At 42.8% G+C, this 23,545-nt stretch overlaps 1 protein-coding gene across 2 annotated transcripts in view; it reads left to right on the forward strand.

Moving 5' to 3' along the window:
• Positions 1-9,395: 9,395 nt before the first annotated feature.
• The window catches only part of LOC136778258 (GAS2-like protein pickled eggs), a 56,989-nt gene continuing 42,839 nt past the window's right edge, over positions 9,396-23,545 (forward strand). Inside the window, exons 1-2 of one of the 2 annotated variants that reach the window (XM_066734943.1) lie at positions 9,396-10,105; positions 20,194-20,375. In XM_066734943.1, the coding sequence (XP_066591040.1) occupies positions 20,205-20,375 (171 nt within the window). In that variant the 5' untranslated portion in view covers positions 9,396-10,105; positions 20,194-20,204. Of the gene's footprint in view, positions 10,106-20,193; positions 20,376-21,260; positions 21,473-23,545 lie in introns of those variants that run through there. The other variant, XM_066734951.1, reaches the window with a different exon arrangement.

The raw sequence follows: 23,545 nt of genomic DNA on the forward strand, positions 1-23,545 counted from the left end.
GGCTCGTTTTATTATTCTGGCTTAAAAAATACTTGGTTTAAGTTTTATAGATAAGCACCATCACACTGATATGTATATATTGCTATCAGCTAGCCTGCTTTCTCCCTCTGAAAATCTATGAAAGTTTGTTGGAAAGATTTAAAACATATCGTACATACTCGATTGCTATATACATATAGCTATACTTTGATATATAAAGTTACGTTTTGCCGCATGATACGTGGCAATTTGTATGAAATAATTCATGTCTAGATATAAAGCTCCTTTCTCGATCAGAGCAAATTTCCTTGCCGGGCTCCATATATACATGCATGCGTATGTATATATATCTAGAACACGAGTCGCTTTACTAGCTCCTAAGCGCAATGTCTGCACCGTCGATACTCGCGAGAATCTTTGGGGCGAGAGCGCCGATTTTCTAGCTATCTGCGAAGGTGCCGCCCGCCACCCGCCGTCGTATAACTTTTGAAAGCTCCAGAGGTGCGTTTCCACGCAACGGAAGTCTCTTATAGCTATATAACCGGTAAGTAGTCAGGTATATATCCTTGAAATATTTAATACTCTTCCTCCGTTACTATATACACTGTACATATATATATATATATGTATATATCATACATAGGAATACTCGCATCGCATTCCTACATTACCAACTTGCCCACTTATATAACAGTATTCACATCTTCATCAATTAATTCACCTCGATAATGCAAATCGTTCATTGACTGTAGCAATAGCGGCACATATAGCGAAGATATCACAATATTGATATTTTAACAACCTTAAATATCAAATTTACATAAATGCGTGAGCTGGATGATATATATACAACTAATTGGTATTATACAATTTATTATAAGAGTTTCTCCATCCGTTTTACATGATGTTATTGTTGGTAGATGTATGTTAATTACGACGTGCTAGGTTCGAATTTAACCAATGTGATTAATATATATCTTTAATCATAGGTATACGTATATATAATAACTTAAATTTGTTATCTTATCTGATTTTTCCCTACTCTCCTGAGTAATTTATTGCTTAAAATTCCATAAGAGTCGTTGATACGTTTGATCTTTAAAGCGAGATTTAATAATATAGGGTAGGTTGGTAGACCCCGAAGTGCGAACGACTAACGAAGAAAATGTAATATAGCGCTCGGCGACTGGTAGATTTGTTCTCTGACGTACGAGGAGGTTACGAGCGTTACGGCACGAATGGTGGATTTATGTCGCTTGGATTTGCCGAGGAGCACGCGCCATAATCATATCTGGATTCCGGTAATCGCGGCTAATGAGAGCTAGGAGTCGCCGAGACGCGCGAGACGCTCGTCCTTGCTCGATTCCCGGTGCTTTTAAGGACCTAATCGAGTAGCGCGAGAATGGAGCGTAACATTTATTGTCCCGTATCACCCAGCCGGGCCCACACGAGCCCATTAACTCTGCGCGTACTATATCTTATATATACATATATATATATATATATATATGTACACCCTATATCCCGGAAATTGTCCGACTCACGTCCTATAAAATAGATCCGATCGGATCGATCCAAGTTATTATATAGCTTTTCTCTATATTTATATAATATGCATGTACATATATATAGAGCTAGAGAGACGACGAGAATTTTGCAGTTCGCGGGCTGCGGGTATTCTCGAGGGTCTGTTCTGTCGACGAGATCAAATGCTAATTCCTTTAGGCGCTTCGCGACGCCGACGCCGACGCCGACGCCGGAAATTTCAACGGGATTAGGTGTAGTGCCTATACCCCTCGTGCCAAAACGAGTCCTCTCCGCAAAAAACCCACGCGACGAATGACAAAAAGAAAAGAAGAGAAAAATTGACGAGCTTGACCAATCCGCGCGATGAGGATTATTATTTCCATCAGTCATGCATTTGGAGGAGGAAACAATTAGTCTACTTCCAGCTCTTATCACGCATGCAGCCATAAAATCATTTAGTATACTCTAACGACAGATGACTCAAGAAATCTCTCTAGTATCGATATATATATACTGATGGTTGAATTTTCATAGAAATATTAGAAAAAGATGAAGGAAAATAGGGGAATTAATTTTCTAAGAAAAAAGGAGCTAGGATGGGAGCATGCACATTGCAGAAGCGAGGTATGATGCAATTACGCAAAATTTTGCAACGGGGAAGCGAGGAGTGGTGAACCGCGCCGGTGAGTGATGCAGACGGATCGAGAGGCGATAAAAAAAATGAGGAGGGCGTGAGAGAGGATGAGGGAGGAGGATCGCGCGAGTGAGAAAGTGGATGAATCTTGGAAACGCACGTGCCGCGGATTGCATCTAAGGACTTAGCAGGGCTTCCGGCAAAAAGCACCCTGGGAACGCGTATAGCTCGAGTTCGGTGGTCGGTGCATGTATGGCTGGTGAGGTGGGGGGAGGAAGGGAGGAAGAAGACAATGACGAGAAGAGGGCTTTACCTAATGGCTCGGATCACATACCGCAGAACGTTGCAGGATACCTGGAGGCTGGAGGCGCGGAGCGCGCAGCTAGCTTTGGTTATAGAGACCATTCCCCTCTCCCCACTTGACTCCTATCACACAGTCCAGCACCCTGCCTGCGCGGTGTGCCTCCCTCCTCATCGTCTCCTCGACTCACTCAGCTACCCCAACCTCCGCAGAGCGATTTGAATAATCATTATATGCGCGAACCCGTTCCGCCAGACGCCTAGCCTAGCCTACCCTATCCTACCCTATCCACCCTACCCTACCCTACCTTACTCTACCCCCCAACCCCCACCGCCACGACGAATTCGTTATCGGTTCGGTAAAACAAGGAGAGCTCGATCTCTTTTCACCCAAAGTCTTGGAAATCCTACCAAGAACACGCTCCCTTACCTATATTAACCACTCCCCATTGCAACTGCACGAGTGCAATTATACCTTAATTCATGCATGGTGCACCATTCGACGAACAATAGTGCGCGTTGCACGTAATAACATACTACATTTTCCAGCTGCACTTATATTCGGCATTTCCACAGGTATTTATTTCATTTTCATTTGTATCCTATATATAAAAGCTGTCTTAATTAAATGAATAGTCGCCGCACGAACGATCGTCTCTACAGGATAGCTGCTTGGTTCGCACGACACGCGAGTCATCCAAGCGACCGATAGCAGCTGCTTAGAGCATCATCTATACGACAAAAGCTAAAACTTTTTCATCGTCCTGCGAGTATTTCATCGATCGTATATACATACGTGCCGGATCAAATTGACCTCTGCATGCATGGCGGCCGCTTTTAAGGATTACTAAGGAGTAAGAATAAATTGGATGATGATGGCATTTTTTTGTTTTCCCGTTGCTTTGATCTCGAGGCTGCATTACTGCTGCAGCGAGTAAAAGTGTCTGCGTGCGCGCCCCTTGGCGAACAGTCAATGGGATCGCTGCGCTTTAATCGCCCAATACCGAACGTGAGACACACACATTGTTTTTTTTTCACAATCGTACCTGTACCTATTATACAATGATCTCTTGTACCGTTGCACTAGCTGATACCGAAAGTGGCCCGCCGTTTATTCGATGGAATTTAGCAGCGAGACGAATTCCGACTATTTTCCGCCTGACGGACTTTCGCAAGGCTCTAGCTTACGGGAGGAAATGCGAAAATCAAAATTACATAAAGCGGTTGATAATTAAGTGTCACTGTAGTTGAAACCCCGGCCGTGGCCCTTAAACGTACAGCCGTTAGAGAAGAAACTTTATCAGAGCATCGCAACGCGCGGCGCGCTGCACGGCCTGCACGTGTCTCACTATACTATTCTTACTCGGCTCCTTCCCCTTTCCCTTTCCCTTTCCCTTTCCCCTTAATTCCCTCTCCGCTTAATTCTAATCAGAAATCTGCCGAGACAACTATAGATTTAATATCTATAAGAAAAGAGAAGAGTCGAATTTGATATTGGAGAATGTTAAGAAAATAATATCTGGTATATGAAAAATGGTATGGAAGATGCAGTAAGCAGAAACTTTTAATATCAAGTTTATAATGTAACGGACAGTGATTGCGAAGCTTTCTACTGTAGAAGAGTTTTAATGTTAATTAAGCTTGCGCTGTTGTTTCCTGAAATCTTGTAATAAATGCCGAGTAAACTAACAGCTATACACCGCGAGAATTAAAAGTCGGTACAAGTATAGTAGCTGCGCGCTGCAGTGAGGCGGTACTGAAAAAAAATGTTTGCACGACCTTTTATACGTAGGTCATGCGAGCATTTTCAGCAATGTAACCGTAAGCGTACAGTATAGCATTCACGGCCCTCGCGGCCCTCGCGGGGGCGAAAGGTTCCTCAATTTCAGCCACCGCTACTATGCCAACCTCCACCACCTGAAAACCTCCGGTCGCCACTATATATAGGCTTTTGCAAAAACCATCTCAATTGCAAATCTCCGTTTCAGCATTAGATTGCAATATAAATATTAATTTAAAGAAAGGAAGGGAAGGAAGAGAGCGGTAAGGAAAAAAATTCTACTATTTCGACGATTTAATAGAGAGAGAGAGAGAGAATACGCATAATTATTTCAAAAAGGAATTAACGAGAGGGGCACATGGGATATTAATATTTAGCAAATTTCAAATTAAAGGAACGATTCGATTACTGCAGTTGCAGGAAATGAACGAGTGAATTTTCAGCAAAGATATATAAATCGGGAAAATAGTAATGATGAAACGCGCGCGTAAGTTCTCTGACCCAGTAGCTGCAGATATGTACAAGGTGCTATACTCCGATGCGCGAGGCCTGTCTTCCTGCCTACCTGCCTGCATGCCACACTAATATAACAATAGAAGCTTGGACGGAAAGATGCACGATACACTTTGGTAGAGCTCAAAGCGATCGGTTAATATATTATTCATCCCCGCAGCAGAGCAATCGTCCATGCACCTGTATATATATATATATATATGGACTCCGCGATTGAACGGCGATACTTTCGCGAACCAACGAGTAGAAAATTCAGGTATTCCTGAGCGAGAAGGACGCGCGACTATGGCATACATGCAGGATACCTATATAGGGGGATCAGTACATACGTATATATAGAACATGCTATTTGCGGTGGCCGTGGCTGCCTGCAGCTCTTCGTTTCCTAGCGAAATTGCCGCTCGTCGATTGGCAGCTTGTCAGCGTTTCGCCTAGTTGTTGCTATTATTATACGATATGAACGTGTGGTCGATTGTGGTCACGAGACACGACACGCGGACTGGCTAGCGATAGCATGCAGCATCGCGATTGTTGCATCTGCTACACCAAGTACACATATTTTTACATGGGAATCTCGATCTATCGCCGAAACATCCTGTTAAAACAACCATGTGAATATTCAAATTATGCACCGCTAACTAAACACACCTCACAGTGATATACTATTAAGCGATATCCTTCCTAGCTTATACTATATTACAACATATTTGTTAGCTTTCTGAAAGAAAAGAAATATTAAGGACAATTAAGGTACGGTTTGAAAAGGTCGCAACGTATGTGAAGAATAATATTAAATCTCTTATACTCAACTGTCGGCCTCATTCGTATAGTATGGATGCAGAAAATCAAGTCATCGATAACTATATATGTGTAGTTATGCATGTATATATATTAGAGCTCCGATGCTCACGCATACTCATCAGAGATTAACCGTTTGATGAAAAGTAGCAAACAAGTAGGAGAGGCAAGGTTCGATGTTGCAGAAGAACGGGTTATGGGAAGTCGAAGGGTTGAAGGTATATAAGAAAAGTGGGATGTCGGAAGCGAGTGAGAGAGAGAGAGGCTGAGATAGAGAGAATTTAATAACCAAGAGGGGTAAATGGTGACGGTGGTATAGCAGCTAAGGGTAGAGAGGGAGGGAGGTAGGGCTCTCCCGACGTAAGACATGGATGTAATCTTGGTGGGTAAGTCATATGTTAAGAGCCATAGGACGCATTCCGGCGCTACTAACAAACGCTATCAGGGGGTTGAACCCTCTCGTGCGTCCTCTTCCTCCCGTGGCTCATCCCGAGTTCCCGACCTGCTTCCCGTTCCGCTCGCCGAAACGGCGTGGCGGCCGCCGCTCGATTGGAAAGCTCCGACGACACACGCATTTATGTGTGTGTGTGTGTGCGCGCGCGCGCGTGTGTGTGTGTGCGTGCGTGCGTGAATGAGAGAGAAGCCTGGCCTGGGGAAATATTGCCAGAAGGAATAAGCGAGGCAGAGGGATAGCGCTTGCCGACATAATTCTAATTTTATTGCCATGCCATGCCATGCCACGCCATGCCACGCCACGCGTTCACGTGCCAGGCCACCAATTTATGGCCAATTTTTCTTATTAATTTTCATAAGTTCGACATGTGAGCCTCGCGACAAAGCCTCTACCCCTACCACAATGGGACATCCCGGCTGATCTATAGCTAGCACGACGCGACGTATCTATCGTTACTCTGGCATCCTCTGTCTACCGTATTACGCTTCCCCACCCTCCCTCCCTCCCTTATCCTACCTGTCATCCCGAGGATTATATTGAAAGGCGCTCCAAGATTTCGTAGCTCCTCAAGAAGATGCTGCGGCCAACTTTTTACGAGGCAGCCCCGTTCTTCCGGAGTTCCTGCTGCAGATAACTTTATGGCGCTGCGCGAGAACCCTCGTCGGCATCGTCGCGCGCGTTACTCCTTCCCTAGCTCTCGGTTTTCTCACTTATGGTATAATCAAGAAGACTTTCGCCCATGCAAAAGCGCCAATAACCCCCCCTTCATCACTTTTTACCAATACGGCCGCCGCTGTTTATTCGTTTGCCGAGGAACTGCTTGGAAATTTGACGAGCATTCGAGTGGAAGAAGGGCGTTTTCTATTTCCCGCGCGAATCGGACTAGTAAATAATATATATATATATATATATAAAGAGAGAGAGAGAGAGAGAGAGAAGCTGTGACGAAAGGGTGATGTCGCCAAGCTGCGGAGGCCGAGCGAAGACTGCGCGACGAATTGGCATCGATAGAAAAAGAAAGGAGGCTGTTGCACTGGGATGCCGAGAGAGGAAAAGGAAGAGGTGAAATTGTAGGAAAATTGCGCGACAAACTGTAGCCGCGATTTCCCTTTCGACACGGAAAATTCTGAATAAACAGCCGTAGCGCGCGACGTGCCTGAAGGAAAACCTGCCCCCCGTCTATCGAGCATTCCGTACTTTCGACTGCGGAAAACATTTTTTCTCACAAGCAATAAACAATGCGTAGACGACATATAAGTTATGACGGAAATATATATCTATATATGTATTTCATCCTCTCTTTCCCATACAGCACACTTGACTAAAAGTTGTCCTATAGACATCTGTTATCGATATATCATATATAATGAAGATTCTTGTAGGATGGGGGGCCGTGCAAGGAGAAAAATCTGCTTTCCTTCTCTTTTCTTACATTATACAGATATATGTATATAGTGTGGTAGTAATTTTTTGTCGAGCCAGAAGAAATTAACATGGATCGATAGATGGCGCGCGTCTCTCTGATGATCGCACGTGTTGCTAAACTCCGTTGCACGGTTCCGGTCCCGTATTGCGCTGTCTGCAAAGTCTGCGACCCCTCATCCATCACCGATGTAAAGCCTTGCCCGCCTTGCCATTTCCAAGGAGCACCGCGGTGCGCCGTACGCCGTACGCGCCACCGTCCGCCTCGATATCTCGACTCTCGCGACGTCGTGATTTGTCCGTAAACCGTTTCCCGTCATCGCGGACAAAACTCCCTTATCTAACGGGTGCACGTGCTCCTACAGGCTGCTCCTCTGCATTAACGCTGCATATTACGGGAGAAAATGTGGCCAACGGACCGCCATAAATTCGCCTCCTCCCCGGTAATTAAAATCGCGACGAGCAGCTAAATCATCAAAAACCCACCCCTAGCTACGTTATTTTAATTCCCTCCCACTACCGAAAAATAGTAGAGAAAAAGTATATACATATCTATGTACGCGCATTTATATATATATATATATATATATATAGGTATATATGTTGCAGACTGGAGAAAATCTCTTTTCCTTGATTGTCGAGACTCGACTTTGGCTGCCGCGAATGAATTATCGTAGAAGGAAGAGGGCGCTATTATCTACAAAAGCTGATAAAGACGAAATTAACAGCGATAGATTGGACGATTTAATGGGAAATTCTCGATCGATGCGCCTTGATTCTTGATTCTTCTGATTCTTCACTGATACCTTATTAAATTGACAATCGCCTTGTGCAAAGAGTCGGAAAGACATTTGTTTCTTCCAATATATATATATATATATATATATATATATATATATATATATATATATATATGCAGATTATACTGCAAGTGTCGGCTCAAAGGGCCATTATTAATGTATTTTTAAAACGAGCTGCATGAAAGGTAACGCGTGTACCAATGTCCCATCTCGCCGGATGAGCCTCGAATACTATATATATATATATATATATATACTAAAGGGAAGACTAGATTTACATCGGGCGCGTCTTCGTCTATAAAACGGATTAATTGCAAGGTGGAAGGTGCAATCAGTGGGTTGGCACTTGTGTGGCAGCGCTAGAACGACGAGCGCGAGTTCGACAGAAACGAATTTATTCGGCTATATCCTACAGTGAACAGTAGTCTAACGCTACGCCGCTACCCCGTCCGCCTCCGGCCGAGGAAATCCTGCCAGAGCTCCCGATTGGCCCTCTCCAGGGAGCGGAATATCACCGAATAAAAGTTATAATTCTGGATCATTAAGCGAATTAGCATAATCTGCGATTAGAATTTCTGCGGACATTAGCATAAGCGCTCGTCACTGCAAACTTTTCAATGCCCACCAGTGCCAAAGTAGAAAGAATAATTTCGAGTAATTCCTTGAGGATTCGAGGGGAGAAAAGTTGGTGACGCTTGAATGACAACCAAGTCACACAGCGACGCAGGTTCATCGAAAGATTTAGAGGATCGCTGATGTGTGATATCGACTGGGAGTTAATATATATATATATATATATATCTATATAGAAGAGAGAAAGTATGCTTCTGCAATGGTAAGGATTGTGTACATACCACCGACGCATGGTACAAGTATTTAACGGGGTATATACCTTAGGAAGGTATAAATCTTGTGGAGGTTTGGAATAATAAAATGGATAATGCAAATACCTGTAGTATCGACGGTAGTCTCTGCCGCATTCTACCATCGAACTTTGATGTGTGTGTGTGTGTTTGCCCATGCGCCGTGCGGGAGGTGTTCCTATAGTGGGCTGCCTGGAAGTCCTGGAACTCTTGCTTGCATCCTCACCTAACGTACATACATACATATTCGGGTGATTACGGTTTCTACTGTTGGCAGTGCTGGCTGCATGACTGCTGGTCCGAGTCGAGCCGAGTCATGCCGAGTCGAGCCGAGTTAGCGAGGTCCGAGGACTGAGCGAGGAGGATAGAGGGACTGTCTGTGCTATGTGAGTTGAGCGGGTTGAGCCATGAGGCGAGGCGAGGACTGAGGACGAAGACGAATGCCGAATGCCGATAGACGATACGCCGTAACGCCGTACGTACGCGACGGAACGGATGGACGGTGGCGGTGGCGGTAGCGCCAGCGGTGGTGGTGGTGGTGTGGTGGCGACTGGCGGCTCATTTATATAGGCTGAATAAACGCGAGGGTACTTTAGTCTCTGCTTGGGAGTTGGGACGCGAAGGCGTGAGCATGGGGAGCCGAGAGACTCCACGATCGAAACATCGAATCACCGTTTGAGCAAGTTTAACAGAGAAAAGTCAAGTGGGTTGACCGCGTAAGCTCTGCGTGTGAATGCCTGTAAAAGCTTTCAACTCGGTGCAGTTCTGCCCGAATCACGCCCACGCGAAACAGTACGAAGATGCTCGAATAAACGAGCGATTCCCCTTGTACGGCGGAATCTCATGGACCGACTGAGGAACCTTTAATGACGACAACCAACAATACCACTTGTCAAACATTCCTCACCATTATCGGCCGCGGAGTTAAAGCTTATTTTTTCTTCCCCTCTTACCTTCTTCTACAACAACGCACCCTTGACGCGAGTGATCGTTAGTGACTCGGGATCTAAATCGAGGTGCGGATTCTACTCTCCAGTAAGTATATTTAAATATAGTAGAGCTATTTATTATATAGACCAGCGAGGAAAAGCTTTCTTCGCTCATTCATTATTAACTCATTATTACTTGAACCAGTGGTCGTGCTGTCTTTGCGTAAAGTACATTCCAAGTATTGCACGATCAATTAAACTCGACTCGACGAATCTCCTTATTGCTATATAGAATGTAATATTAGTCTACAAGCCCAGATATAGTACAAATATATATGTATATATAAATAGATGTGTGTTATGTACCTTTATTTATTTTATATCTTAAAAAAACATCGGCTACTTATTAAATTAATTAACCGCAGCGTTAAAATTTTATCTCGGTGCAAACAAGGAGCAAGCGTATATCAAACTTTTCTTCGTTGCTTTTTTCCATAGCCAGGCTCTTCTGATTTACATCTATCGATCGTATTAAGTAGTTTGAAAATTCGACTTAATGGTATCTTATAATAATAATTATCGAGCTGGACGAAAGAGCTGTATGGAAAAAATTGCTTGTATTGATACGATAAAATTTGCATTGATTAAACAGCGTGTGATTACGGTAGCATTAATTATTAATTTCCTGCGGTGCTATTAAGCGAATAGAAATTTATCGGTCGTAAAATTAATAGGCATAGAGAGTTGCGTGGAGAATTAAAAGCAAGAGTCGCCTTTTAATCGAGTTAAGCATTCTATCATCGTGTAGGTAGCAAATTGCTCTTACACAATTAGTATTGATCTCCCGCGTTAAATACTTGACCTTAGTCCACATGCGCTCTTGCTCTCCTCCTATACATGAGTGTGTGTGTACGTCGCACGGACGATTCTTTTTTTGGAAAGAAAAAGGAAAAAAACTCGCAAAGAGCAGTTTATTGGCCAGCAGACAAACTAAACTGGTCTACAAGCTATTTCAACCTATTGCCAGGAAAATGATTCAAGTAAATGAAAGGAATAAACGATGAGTGTTGGTTGTACTGTACTCCTTTCGAACGAGTCTTATCGGAGAGTTGAGAGTTTATTGTACAATGTTTTTCCCGCGAAATGATTCACACTACGTACTATGCGGATAAGGAAAATCTGGAGTATGCCATCCAGCACAAAGGAAAGGAGAGAATTGTGAAAATCGAGAGTGGGAAAATGAATAATGATATATCCGTGGACTTGATTTGGAATAATAGCACCTGCAGTTTTCTACAGAATATTGCGAGTTAAATGAAAACTTTCGTTCAATTTAACCTATATATATGTATACCTATATAGTTAGCTCTGATTCCGTTATAAGGGAAGCCGGAAGTCTTCGTACAATCAAGTCCACATTATCCACACGACATTATATATTTTGTTTAAAACTGATTGTAGATACGACTAGTTAATTAGCTTGGCAAACTGGAAATCGATTGACAGTTTTGGTATATAGATTTGATTAAAGTACGAGATATATCTGCACGCGTGCGCGGGGTGCGATGTACTGCAGCGCAATACAATTATTTTCTCCAAATTGATAAAAAGCTGTCTCAATGGTCAATCGACTCGAAATGTTCAGAATAATTGGATAATCATGTCCATTACTAATAATAAAAGATAAAATATCGTATTTCATGAATTAGTTTATTGTTTAGGCGAGGACTAACTTGACATGAGAAAAATTCGAATGAAACGGTACGACTGCCAATTGCCTACGGGTTGGTCCCTCTATATATCTAGGTGAGAGAGGGCCATGGGGGGGGGGGGGGATGACGACCTATCGCCGCTTTTTTCGGTAAACATATACTCAGGCCAATATCCATATGATCATGACTTTCGTTTAACATTGTTAAATTTGATACGAATATATGGCTCACCGGTCAACTATGCATTGGGGTAAATATTTTAAAGATTGGCGTTTATCAGTGAAAAACTTGCAGATGATAATAAAAATTGATGGTGTGTTACAAGTAGAAACGTAAAGATGATCCTTGCATGTTGATACAAAGTATGCGTGCGCGAGGAATAAAGGACGAGAAAAGCCAGCAGCAAGTATATTTTGGAAGAAAGAGAAAATTTAGATTAAATGCTATTATAGTGGCATTTTGGAGAGTATAGCGAAGCTTAAAGGATGATTGGATAGAAGATGCACGCAGCAGAATAGGTGCAGGTAAGGGAGGATGCGCGCAGGGGCAAGGGGAAGTGAGCGAGCGTGGCGCCGCGCACCGCGCCGTTACGTTGCGCGCCTTTGCGACGGCTCTCGAGTTAAAAGTGAATGGAGAGAACCTGCTCATTCATAAGATTTTCTTGCGAGGGGGGCAAAGGGAAGGAGCGGTCGAGTGTGCCCGGTACTGCCACTGGCCATGCACTTACCATCTGCGTTGCGCTGCACTTACCACTCACACACGGCACAGAGCGGAACAACACATATGTATACATATACACGTGCGGATTGCGGAGAAAAAGGTGCGCGCGAGCTCTCGCACGCGCGTACACGTTCACCCCGTACTCCGGCCAGCTAGTCAAGCCCACTCCGTTCCTTATGCATTGACTCCATGTATATATACATATACGTAGAGAACAGCTGACTACAGCGGCGGTCCTATGACTCCTATATATATATATAGGTTCGCAGTACGCACCCGGCACCGCAGTAGCAATTTCCTTTTTGCTTGCCAACGCGTGCCATCTTCAAAAGAGCTCGCGTGCCTGTCTCTTCGACCAATCCCCCCATTATTCAAATTGTCATAAGCGTTGTTTGCCAATCTCACCGATGAAATTCAATCTTCCATCCATCCATATACAAGAGAGATCGAATTAGCTCTGGTATATATATATATATAAATAATCTCATCGTTTGAGCAGAGATCTTGCGATCCCGGGAAACTACTGAAGTTAATCAAACGAGGGAAAAAGAGTTAAAGAGTCGACAGTATATGCTTGGAGCATTTAATTTTTAATTCCACCTTTTACCGAGGATTCAATCGAACAAGTTCAAAGATCGATCGGCCAGCCCAGCCGCCCGCGCGTTCAGTTTATTCCCCTCGCAAGCTTCCCCCTTAAATTTCAAGGGGATTCCAGGATTTACAGGAGCACCAATTCGGTTGAGCCCATTGCAGTAAATAGACATAGGAATTTGTGAGTCGCGCGGTTCGTCGTAGTCCGAGCCGTGCATCGCGCGTATAATCTCTAGCTGATGCATTTCGCACTGCCTCGCAAGCTATCTCGCTTCTGCACCTTCTTCTTTCTGTTTTCCTACGGGAGATCGAACTGACGAGACCGCTCGTTCGTATACGTACGTGTATCGTGTATACGCAACTATAGATGCGACTACTGATATATCACATAGGTCGCTGCAGCGCAGGCTCCGACCCAGCCAATACATAACTTAATCCCCGAATGCACTCGTTCCTTTTTCTCTTCGATAGTAGGCCCAAGAAATAAAGCGAGTACGAAAGCTGCGTGGGAACTTGCGTGGTTCTGCCATTCGAGACTCGCTCTCTTTTTACGATATTTTATCCTTCCAACAACAGCAGAGTCGTGCCTTACTGCAATAGGAACGCGCGACACGGGGGCCTCTACTTATATGCACGACATTCTTCGATGTATGCGTAAAAAGAACAGAATGAAAAAAAGGAAAAGCATCGAAGAATTCGTTTGCGCAAAAGCAATTATAAACATAGGAATAATGCAGAACGTGCCTTGTTAGACCAACTATGTGCTTACCGTTAATGGATGTTTAAGCAATTTTAGCAATAAATACGTATCCGATTGGGTGGAGAATAATAATTTTCTTGTCCTGTTTCTTTATCAGCTATTGATGAAAATCGTACAAATTTAAATAGATTACGAAAAATTGCAATATTTTTCAGACACGGTAAACACTGATGACAATTAGAATTTGACGAAAGTAGCCAATGGTCCCTCATATTGTAGCCGACGCGACGCATCGATAAAAAGTCTGCTAAAAAATTCAACGGTTATTATTCAAAAGGAATCCATCCTTCATAAATGCAATATAATAATCGTTGGAGCACTTTGAAATATCTGTACAGACTTGACAACCCCGCAACATCTATACGATCCGACGCTCAAGGTTTATTCTCTATTTGTCGCACCACTTTTCGAAACGTAACGTCTTCCTGCATTTGCATCACACGAGACACACAACTAAACACACACATACGTCTCAGAACCTTCATAAATCTAGCTTGCATGAATGATAATTTTATTTATATGTATGTAATCTTACGATAAATGCATGCCAAACATAATTTGATTGATAAAATTTTACCATCCGTCACAGTATGTGGGAAAAAGATATTTTTGTCCAATAGTAGGTTAAATATAGATGACACAAAGTACAAATTTCATACAAATGAGAATTTAATTTCTAATAAATAACAATGCTCAGTACAAATTTTCTTTGTAGAGGAGCAGCAATTAATATCATTTCACATTTATATTTAATTATATTCAAGGAAATTATCAAGTTACGTCATCCAAAGCAATCTGCAGCAGTAGCAAAGCACAAACGACGCATGTCATTGTCGAAGAGTGTAAACCTGAAGGACACTATATGCCTAGTGTTACTCGCCTTCTCTTTGGCGCTACAAAAGTTCGCATGTTTCTATTATAGCTGTATAATTATTTATACGAAGATGTTGCTTGAACCCGAAACTGACGAAACTATCTGGCATAATATGTACATATATAGGAATGCATGCTCCTTTATTAAAAATTTCTACCTTCGGAACCGGCCGAACATTCAACATTTAAATTGAGTTTTCACTTTTACGAGAATGAGAGGGAGCACGCACAAGCGAGGCTCTCTAAATGAAATTTCAACGCGCCAACTGCAGTGTGCCCCTGCGCCCGTTCTAATCTGGAATCTGGACATGATACAGGGTGAGGCATTTATTGATGGACGCCTCAGAAAATTAGTGTATATGTATATATGTATGTACAATATACACAAGTATTTATTTCTCTCCGAAACTATCGAGTAGAAGAAAGAATGAATTTTTTCACAAGACCTTCCTCAATGCAAATAGGTAAAAAGGAGTTTCTAAATCGTCGCGCGTATATAAAAAGAAAAGAAAAGAGAAGCTAGGTTCCATTGTAATTAGAGTAGCGCGAGGCCTGTGGGAGATAAAGATTATATATCCGTTAGGGTTATACTACCGTGAGGCGTTTCGAGTGACTCGCGGCCTGCATCGACCGAGCCCGGTGTCGGCAATTGATTTAAAAAATAAAACGACAAGTGTTGTCGCTCGCACGCAATTCATTGTGCAATCCTCGCGGCGGCTGGAACACGATTTATACGCTTTAATCGAATCTATCGAGCCTGCAGCTATGGCATACGCGCGTATAATATACTCTATTGGAACTACTATATATATAGGTACGCCTTTGAGACTATGATCGATGGATCGATCTCGTGGTTTGTCGCCCGACACGTTTCAAGCGAGGCGAGAAAACAGGTTCGCTCCTATGTGCATACCATGTAACATCTACCTTCATGGGGATGGAAAAAAAAGAGGCAAATAGTTGACATTTAATGGGCTGTAAAAGAGCGAATGATCATTAATTGCGCGTACCGCGTCTCATTTCAGAACTTGAAACGCGCATAACGCGATTTTCCTTCTCTCTCTCTCGCTCGCACCGCAAACTTAGAGAATTATGGCGAGATCTGGCTAATGGCGTTAAAGCGTTGCCATTTTCAATTTACGGTAACGCCCATTGCAGACCGGCGCAAATTATAAGCAAAAGGTGTAGTACGCGCAAGCCGTGTCCCGCGTAGTGGCAACTACCAACTGGCAACCGCTGACAGCCGCTTATCGCGCTTAAAGCCGAGAATACATAGAACCCAAGCGTCCATTTCGAGCCCTCGATCGAACCTTGGAATGAACGAGAATCGCCAGTATATATGTATAGACGATATGCTATGCACCACGTGTTCCTATAATGCAGCAAAGCAGGACCCCCGGGCATGTATCCTGTGAAAGTTTAATATCCTACCAATCCCCCCCCCCCACAACTCCTCTCCACCGAGAGCGCGCGCGATTCCAACTACTTCTTCCCGGCTGCAATCTCTGCGCGAAACTACCGACCCGTTACAAAAATGTCCTATCGTCATCAGAGAGAGAGAGAGAGAGAGAGAGAGATACAAAAATGGGAGGCACGGATCGAAATTGAGCTATCCATGCAGAAGGTGAACGGTTACGAGGTTCCCCCGTCCCGCTTTTCCATTACTGTACATTTTACATATATAATATGCACATTTAGACGTTGTAATGCAAGAGTGCATAATTCAATCGTGAGAATTGAGAATTAGAAACGGACACCTAGCTCGTTCGTATAAATCGTGTGGCTTACGCGCCTAATGGAACCAGACTCTCACTCGCTCGCTCGCTCGCTCGCACACGCACGCACGCACGCACGCAATGTTGACCAACTCTTCTCATCTCGCCCTCTTTCCTCGCCATTGCAATTACCGGCGATTTTCACTCATGAGAAAAATCTTAGCGATGCATTTTCCTTCCTTCGTTTCCCGCCCCACTCACTAGCTGCATTTTAACAGCCGTATATATGCAGCCCGCGCCAATTCCACGCTGTTTTCCTCTACACCAATACTATATATGTATATAAGAATTTACTTGGATCATTACGATTTCTAAATGGATTATTTAGCATCCTGGGAAAAAGAGACCCTTTCTCAACTCAACCTGCACACACGCACTCGATTCAAGAAATCTCGGAAAAATATTCATTTACGGAAGCACCCGATTAAACCTTTAACTATATTGTTCAAATGCGATTAGGGATCAGTTTTATGAAAACAACAAACAAATGTTCATTATTATAATTTACATAACTTATAATAACGGATTTATAGGTTGAGTCACTCGAGAGAGAATCAAGACGCGAGCACGTTTATTATATTAAAATGAAAAGAATATATAATAATAACAAATTATATATATTTTTTATGTGTTCGAGTAATTCTTTGAATTAATTAAATGACAAAAAGTAGGTATATTGAAATGATTAATTGTCTCGATCAATTGCATGGTCATTGTACGGTATAAATGTTACAGTATATTGTTGTACCGATTGAAGATGAATATTTTTGTCGACGCAGCACTCTACTGATGCGAGTATAAAAAATGAAGAGACTTGGTAGGTGCGATTGTACGTTGATCTTGGTAGCTTTCTCCGTTCCATCCCCATCTTTTTCCTACTGGCAGGAGAAAAGATTGCTATAGGTGCAATGTATACACATATATCGTTTTCAGAATCGATTCAGGTTGGTGGTGCCCATGCAGTGCCCACGCGTAACCGACACACAGGTCCAATCGACAGTCCATGTACAACCGTATCGCGAGTTTAGAGACAGCGTTGAGTCACTGATTTAGTAAGTTGCTCCTTATTTTTGCCAAGCAAGCTGAGATAACGACTATGCACAAGCTGGCTGTAAATTAGTGGCAAGCCTCCCACAGCTAACTTGTTTGGTTCGCCTTAATTCTACTCTTTCTTACCGCGCGCCTCATTTTCTTTTGGCCAATCGCGCAGTCTATCTCTCGACACATATTCCCATGCAGATAATCCCCCCCCCCCCCCCCCCACGCTAAATATAAATTTACATATAACTATACAAAGTTTTCGTGGCGTCTCTTAGCACGCAACCTTTTTTATACATGGAGCCGCATGCAACAGATTGAAAAACAATAATTATTTTCTATTATTATGACACACGCTGCCTCGGAAGTACAGCTATATAGGGGGCGCGTTTCGTCTAAAAGCGGAAAAATTCATTGGCTATATATAGCGACATGTTCGATGATTTATCATTCTACTCCCAGAGTGCAATGGATTATGTAAAATTATGACAATTTGTTCGGGTTCGAGATGCACGGCTGGATAGCAGTGCGTTGAGTATCAAAGTTCATGCTTTGCATAGAGACGTAGCTATCAAGATGCCGTAAATCGCGCTTGGCCAGGTTATGTGAAAGTAGCGAATCTCCGAATGTATACATATATTTAGTATATTATACCACTATAAAAAATGTCATGCATTCTTCTTTCTTGTCGCGCGCGAGCGAGCGAACTCGCCTTTACAAGTATTATACACAAGTCCCTCCCTTTTAGCGTAATTAAAGAGATGAATGAAAATAAGCAATGATAATCATCATGCAGCTATAGGTTATCTTGCGATCAGTGGGAAATTTTGTGGCCAACTATATAATATTATGTTGCGATCGTCGTGTTATTACGAAGTAGCAGGAAAAAGTGCATGTGCGCAGGGCCCTTCGAGTCACGAGCCTGTGATCGATCGATCTAGCCGACACACTTTAATCTGTCGTATAAGTGTATTTCGGATATTGGGTCGGAGCCGTCGCGTAGGTATACGTCCCATCGGAGCTACGGTGCAAAACGTTCGAAAGGGTTAAGAGCACTTAGTTGCTGCTTATTATTACCGTGAAAATATGTCCCTTGAATGAATATATATACCGATCGAGTAATTACGCGTTTTATCAGACGGACACATGGATATATTCTCATTGCGAGATGGCGAATTACCGTGGGAGACTGAAATTTCTCTTATTATCGCTATAGGGGGAGAGGCTCATCGCGCGTCGCTAGTGTATATACATATATAAACTTTCTTTCCCGGTTGCTCGACTGTTTCAACGGTTCACCTATACCACAACCACACACACACACACACACACACACACCATCCCATTTTTCATTAATTCCATAAATGCGCATTATATCCATGGTGCGCACTGGCTCTGCAAACGTGCCTCGAATCTGGCCTTTGTAAACGAGTAAATCACACGATTGACGATATTAGTCCAGCTGGCAGGCCAGCCAGCCAATCGACTCGAAGAAATTAACACCTTAACTGAGCTACCGGACTTATAAATTATCAAACGATGCATCTTTTTCTCACGACATCCATTTTATCCGCATTTATTTACTATATAGCCGAAAAAGTTAATAACATATATAATTCCTCACGTTTGACATTTTACGCTCTGACCATTTCTTTATAAGACTCGCATTTGCTTGAAAAGTGACAAAGTCACTGCAACGGCAACAATCGAGAGATTATTATCATTATATACTATTAATATTTAGGTAGGGTGCTTGGTTATAGGGTAGAGAGAGAGGAGAGGCGGGACAAGAGCGTGTCGAAAATTCACTATTGGACTCGAGGACGCGTGCCAGACTCTCCGCTCTCTTTTTTTGCATATTTCAAGTGGTGTTACATGTATAGACTCTGGAGCAGCAAATGCGCAGCAATAAGACGAAACATGGACCTCGATAATAGGATGCTCGGGGTCGCAAAAGGAGCTATAGCCACCGACCGACCGACCGAGAAGAAAGATATATATATATATATAGCATAAAGGCTGGTCGGTCCGGAAGGATCGTGCAGGACGACACGGATCGCGGATTAGCATTTTAGAAAAGCTCGCGCATCAGCACAGCGCTCCATGTTCAGCTGGTTGCCTGGTTCCTCGTGTCAACGGCTCGTGTGTATGCGGCTTCGGCTTACGGATCCTGTAGCTATAAGACTCGACGCTTTCCCCTCAGTCCCGCTGCTCTACCTTCGTATATTTATATAGGACATACACATATTCCGTAGTGAAGAACAGTCGTAAATAAGCCGAATCTGGCAATTATAATTATATAGATATCTCTCCAATGTCCGTCCACGGAGCCTACAGCCTTTGCCCTGTAGCTTCAATATGAAAAGAGAGCAAGGCTATCTTTCTGTGCCGGCAGGTCCTAACGAATTTCGGGAGAGCCGGGCACACACCAACAGTGGTGCCATGCCATTTTCTACTTTACCATGCATGTACTATAGCGCGGTGAGGCCAGTAACGTATATATGTACATATATACCTAATCAACCGAGCTTAAACTTATAAGCTAGATTCCACCATGGATTCTGGCCGCCTGGTCCCCTACTCAAATATACTCGATCATTTACATCCCAGAAAAAGTCAATTCGGATTCCCGCAGAAAGTAGTAGGAAATTTCTCACGATTCTCACCGCCGCGCCGCGACGGAGAATATTCAATAATTTCTTTGAATTTCATTTTCTTGTTGCAGAATCATCCAACATGTCGGTCTTGCTTGAAGCCAGGCCTTACAGGCCGTTCAAATCATCGGAGGAATATCTGGTGGCGATGAAGGAGGACCTGGCCGAGTGGTTGAACGCCCTCTATCCCGAGCTCAGGATAAACCTGGACAATTTTATGGACAGACTCGACACGGGGGTGGCACTTTGCAAGGTGAGCTCTCTCCCTTCCAGCCTAGCCGTCTGCTCCTTTGGCCAGCTTGGCCTCGATCCTTATTGCATATACCGACTGTCCAATTCTCATTGGAAAAGTATATAGAGAGCTACGTCGAATATACCGCTATGCTTATAAATATTCTTTTCCATACGAGTTTTCACCACTCAAGTCTTTTCTTCGCAATGATAAGTTGATAAAAACGATCGAATATGCTTTAGAATATAATAAATAATATATATGTTTTTCTCTTACACAAGTATAATATCAGTTTGATTATAAATTAACTATAGTAATACTGTTAACAAAAAAAATAAACTAAAGAAAACACTTGGAAGTGTAATGACTAATGAAGAAGTCTCTCTGAAATACATTCTTTATTGTTTGAACATAACATTATAATAAATTTTAAACATTTTTTCGTTAATATTTAACGGTACACCGAACAATAAATGTTTATTTAGAAAAGTTGTTATAAACGAGAGGTCCTATGTAAATCATTGAATTTTCGACATGGTTCACTGGTATTGGGATCTCAAAACTACCAGGCGTCAAAACCAATATGGCCGGCACAATCCTGAAAGATACCGTGTTGTGCAATACGAGTTTGAATAAATATTAACGATATAGTTTATGAAATGTTTCTTACAACCGAAGAAGTATTCCGGTTTGCAAGTACGACTCCTTCTACGAGAAATGTTTTACGTGTGAGCTGCAACTCCAAATACTCCAATTGACTTTTCAGGAAAGAAATAGTTTAACTAATGGCCACTAGAGAGGCGCTTTGGAGTTTGTCAGATCCCAATCCCTGCATATAGGCGAAAAGTATGTACGTACGCGTTCACCTGCTCTGACATTCTTTCAATTTATCTTTTCGACGTTGCGAAGGGTAATGATGCATATATAGGTACATGTACGTTACGGTGGAGTGGGAGGTATGCACAAATACCGGACTCGGCAGCGCGCGTCTTTCTTTACCATTTTCTATGACGAGACTCGAGCGAGACGTCAGCTTTGCGGGGATTGAGGGGGCCGCATTTGGATGCATAATCGGAATATTGTGTGCCGGAGTGCCGGCGCACTCGTAAACACGAGAGGTAACGACCGAAAGTTCTTTTTTCCATAATGTCTGTGTGTTCTGTGTCTGTGTCTGTCTCTGTCTCTGTGTGCATGCTTTCAAGAGATGCCGCGTCATTCAAGCGGCCACGCGGCATGGCAACGGATCGTGACTCGTGAGACAGAGGAGGAAGGATGTGTGTGACGTCCAGCGGAAACTTCTAGACCCGCGTGGCGGGCATTCAAATCAGTTCCACACAGAAACTGATATATTAAACCGTTTGTCGTCGCAAAATACAGCATTATATCTATATAATTAACAACAAGTAAAATATATATGGGGCAAAATAAATAAATATATTGAAAATATTAGACCTACACAAAGCACCCCACGCTATATACGCTGAGAATCTCAATTTTTCGACAAAACTCTTCATCCATTTTAATATATAAAAGTACTCTTAAATTTTCGTCGAATTGTCGACTTTGATGTGTGTTTGTGTGTGCTTCGCCATGTAGAATATACAAGTTTAAGAGAAAAGATAGGTTATAGGATGATATACTCTCGGGGCGTTTGTTTATTGAAAAATGACGTCTGATGCGCGATCGCGGTGACCTTGACACGACCAACAACTTACGCTCCGAAAAATTAGCATATAGGTTTCTCGCGTGCAGAAAATCTACGAAATGTAACATTCGCCATAAATCTGTGCGAGCCAAGGGCTTTTTAACGCCGGACATAGTCGGACAGGTAATATCGCAGGAGTTCTTTATGCGAGTCTCGTAAAAAGCATCGAGCGTTTCTCGTCTGCCTTTTATAAGCGGCTGTAAAAGAACGCGGGCGCGTTGTGTGTGTATGTGTGTGTGCGTACTTGCTGCACCTCGCGTCCCAAGGATCCCTTTTTTTTACACCTCCTCCAAGTAGCTGAGCTTCCTCGCTCTCGGCAGCGACGCGGATGTCGCGGGTGGCGCGGGTGGAGGTGGTCACGTACCTTATTAAGATCGAATCAAGCAATAGAATGGGCAAGTGCATGGCGACGATGGGTTATGTTGGGTGCATGGTGGTGGGGGGAAGGGGATGCTAAGACGTCCGAATGCTCTTGACGTTTCACCTTTTTATTATTTTGCGTATTTACTGTAGCACTCTGCTAGAGCTACTAATATTGCTATATATCCTGTTGCGCGACGCGACGTTGGATATTTTGGAGAGGGCCCATATAGAATAAGGGATATGATTGTCCGCGCGGTTGTACATGGTAGTGTCGCTAATACAAGGGTTCAGAAGGAACGTGGTCTTTTGGTCTTTCTCGATTCGACGACTCCTCGACTTTGCCTCGCTCGTCACGGATCGTAAAATCAATAATATGCAAAAGACTCCCTAACCCCCCCCCCCCTCTCACTCTCCGCCAACCCATACCAGAAATTCCACGAGTCGTGCATAACAACTGCAGGGTCGAATCGATAGGCTCGCGTTCAATCAGTCTTCCCAATTCAATTTCCACCTTCCGTTATCTCAAAATATACTATTACTTTCGTTTGTCATGAATGTCTCTAATATAAATAAATATATATATATAGCGATGGTCAAGCACTCGCGAAAACTAAGTTTATTCCGAGGGCCCTCTTGAAAATATTATTTTCATGGAACGATCGATACTAGGCGAAAGTCCAGTAAGTCGACGAGATGCCAAGTTTATTTTCAAATATAGATGCACAAAAGCTCTCAAATACATGCATTTAACGTACCATACTTAATATTTTAGCGATATATCAATGCGAGATGTCTGGTTTAATAAAATTGTATTAAATATATTTGAAAAAGGGCATATATTTTCGTATTGAATACGAGGAATTTCAGTAGCATAAAAATAATATGTATAAAATAATTAGAACAATTTTAACATGACCATGGAAACGGAATGTTTAGCCTGACAGCTGTTTTTTTTTTGTTTACATATATAAAGATTAGCAGACTAGTCTGCAAGTTTATTGCCTATAGTAGGACTGCGTGTCTCTCCTCTTGGATTCTAGAGAAATTCTTTCACTAGAATATTTGCGAGAAATATTAAAATAAATTGGCGCGCGTCGTCTTTTAGGCACCGTGCGTATACGTA

The sequence above is a fragment of the Prorops nasuta genome, unplaced genomic scaffold (assembly GCF_024137725.1).
Source record: "Prorops nasuta isolate Cenicafe-Biocafe unplaced genomic scaffold, Cenicafe_Pnas_1.2 PNAS00002, whole genome shotgun sequence".
NCBI lineage: Eukaryota > Metazoa > Arthropoda > Insecta > Hymenoptera > Bethylidae > Prorops > Prorops nasuta.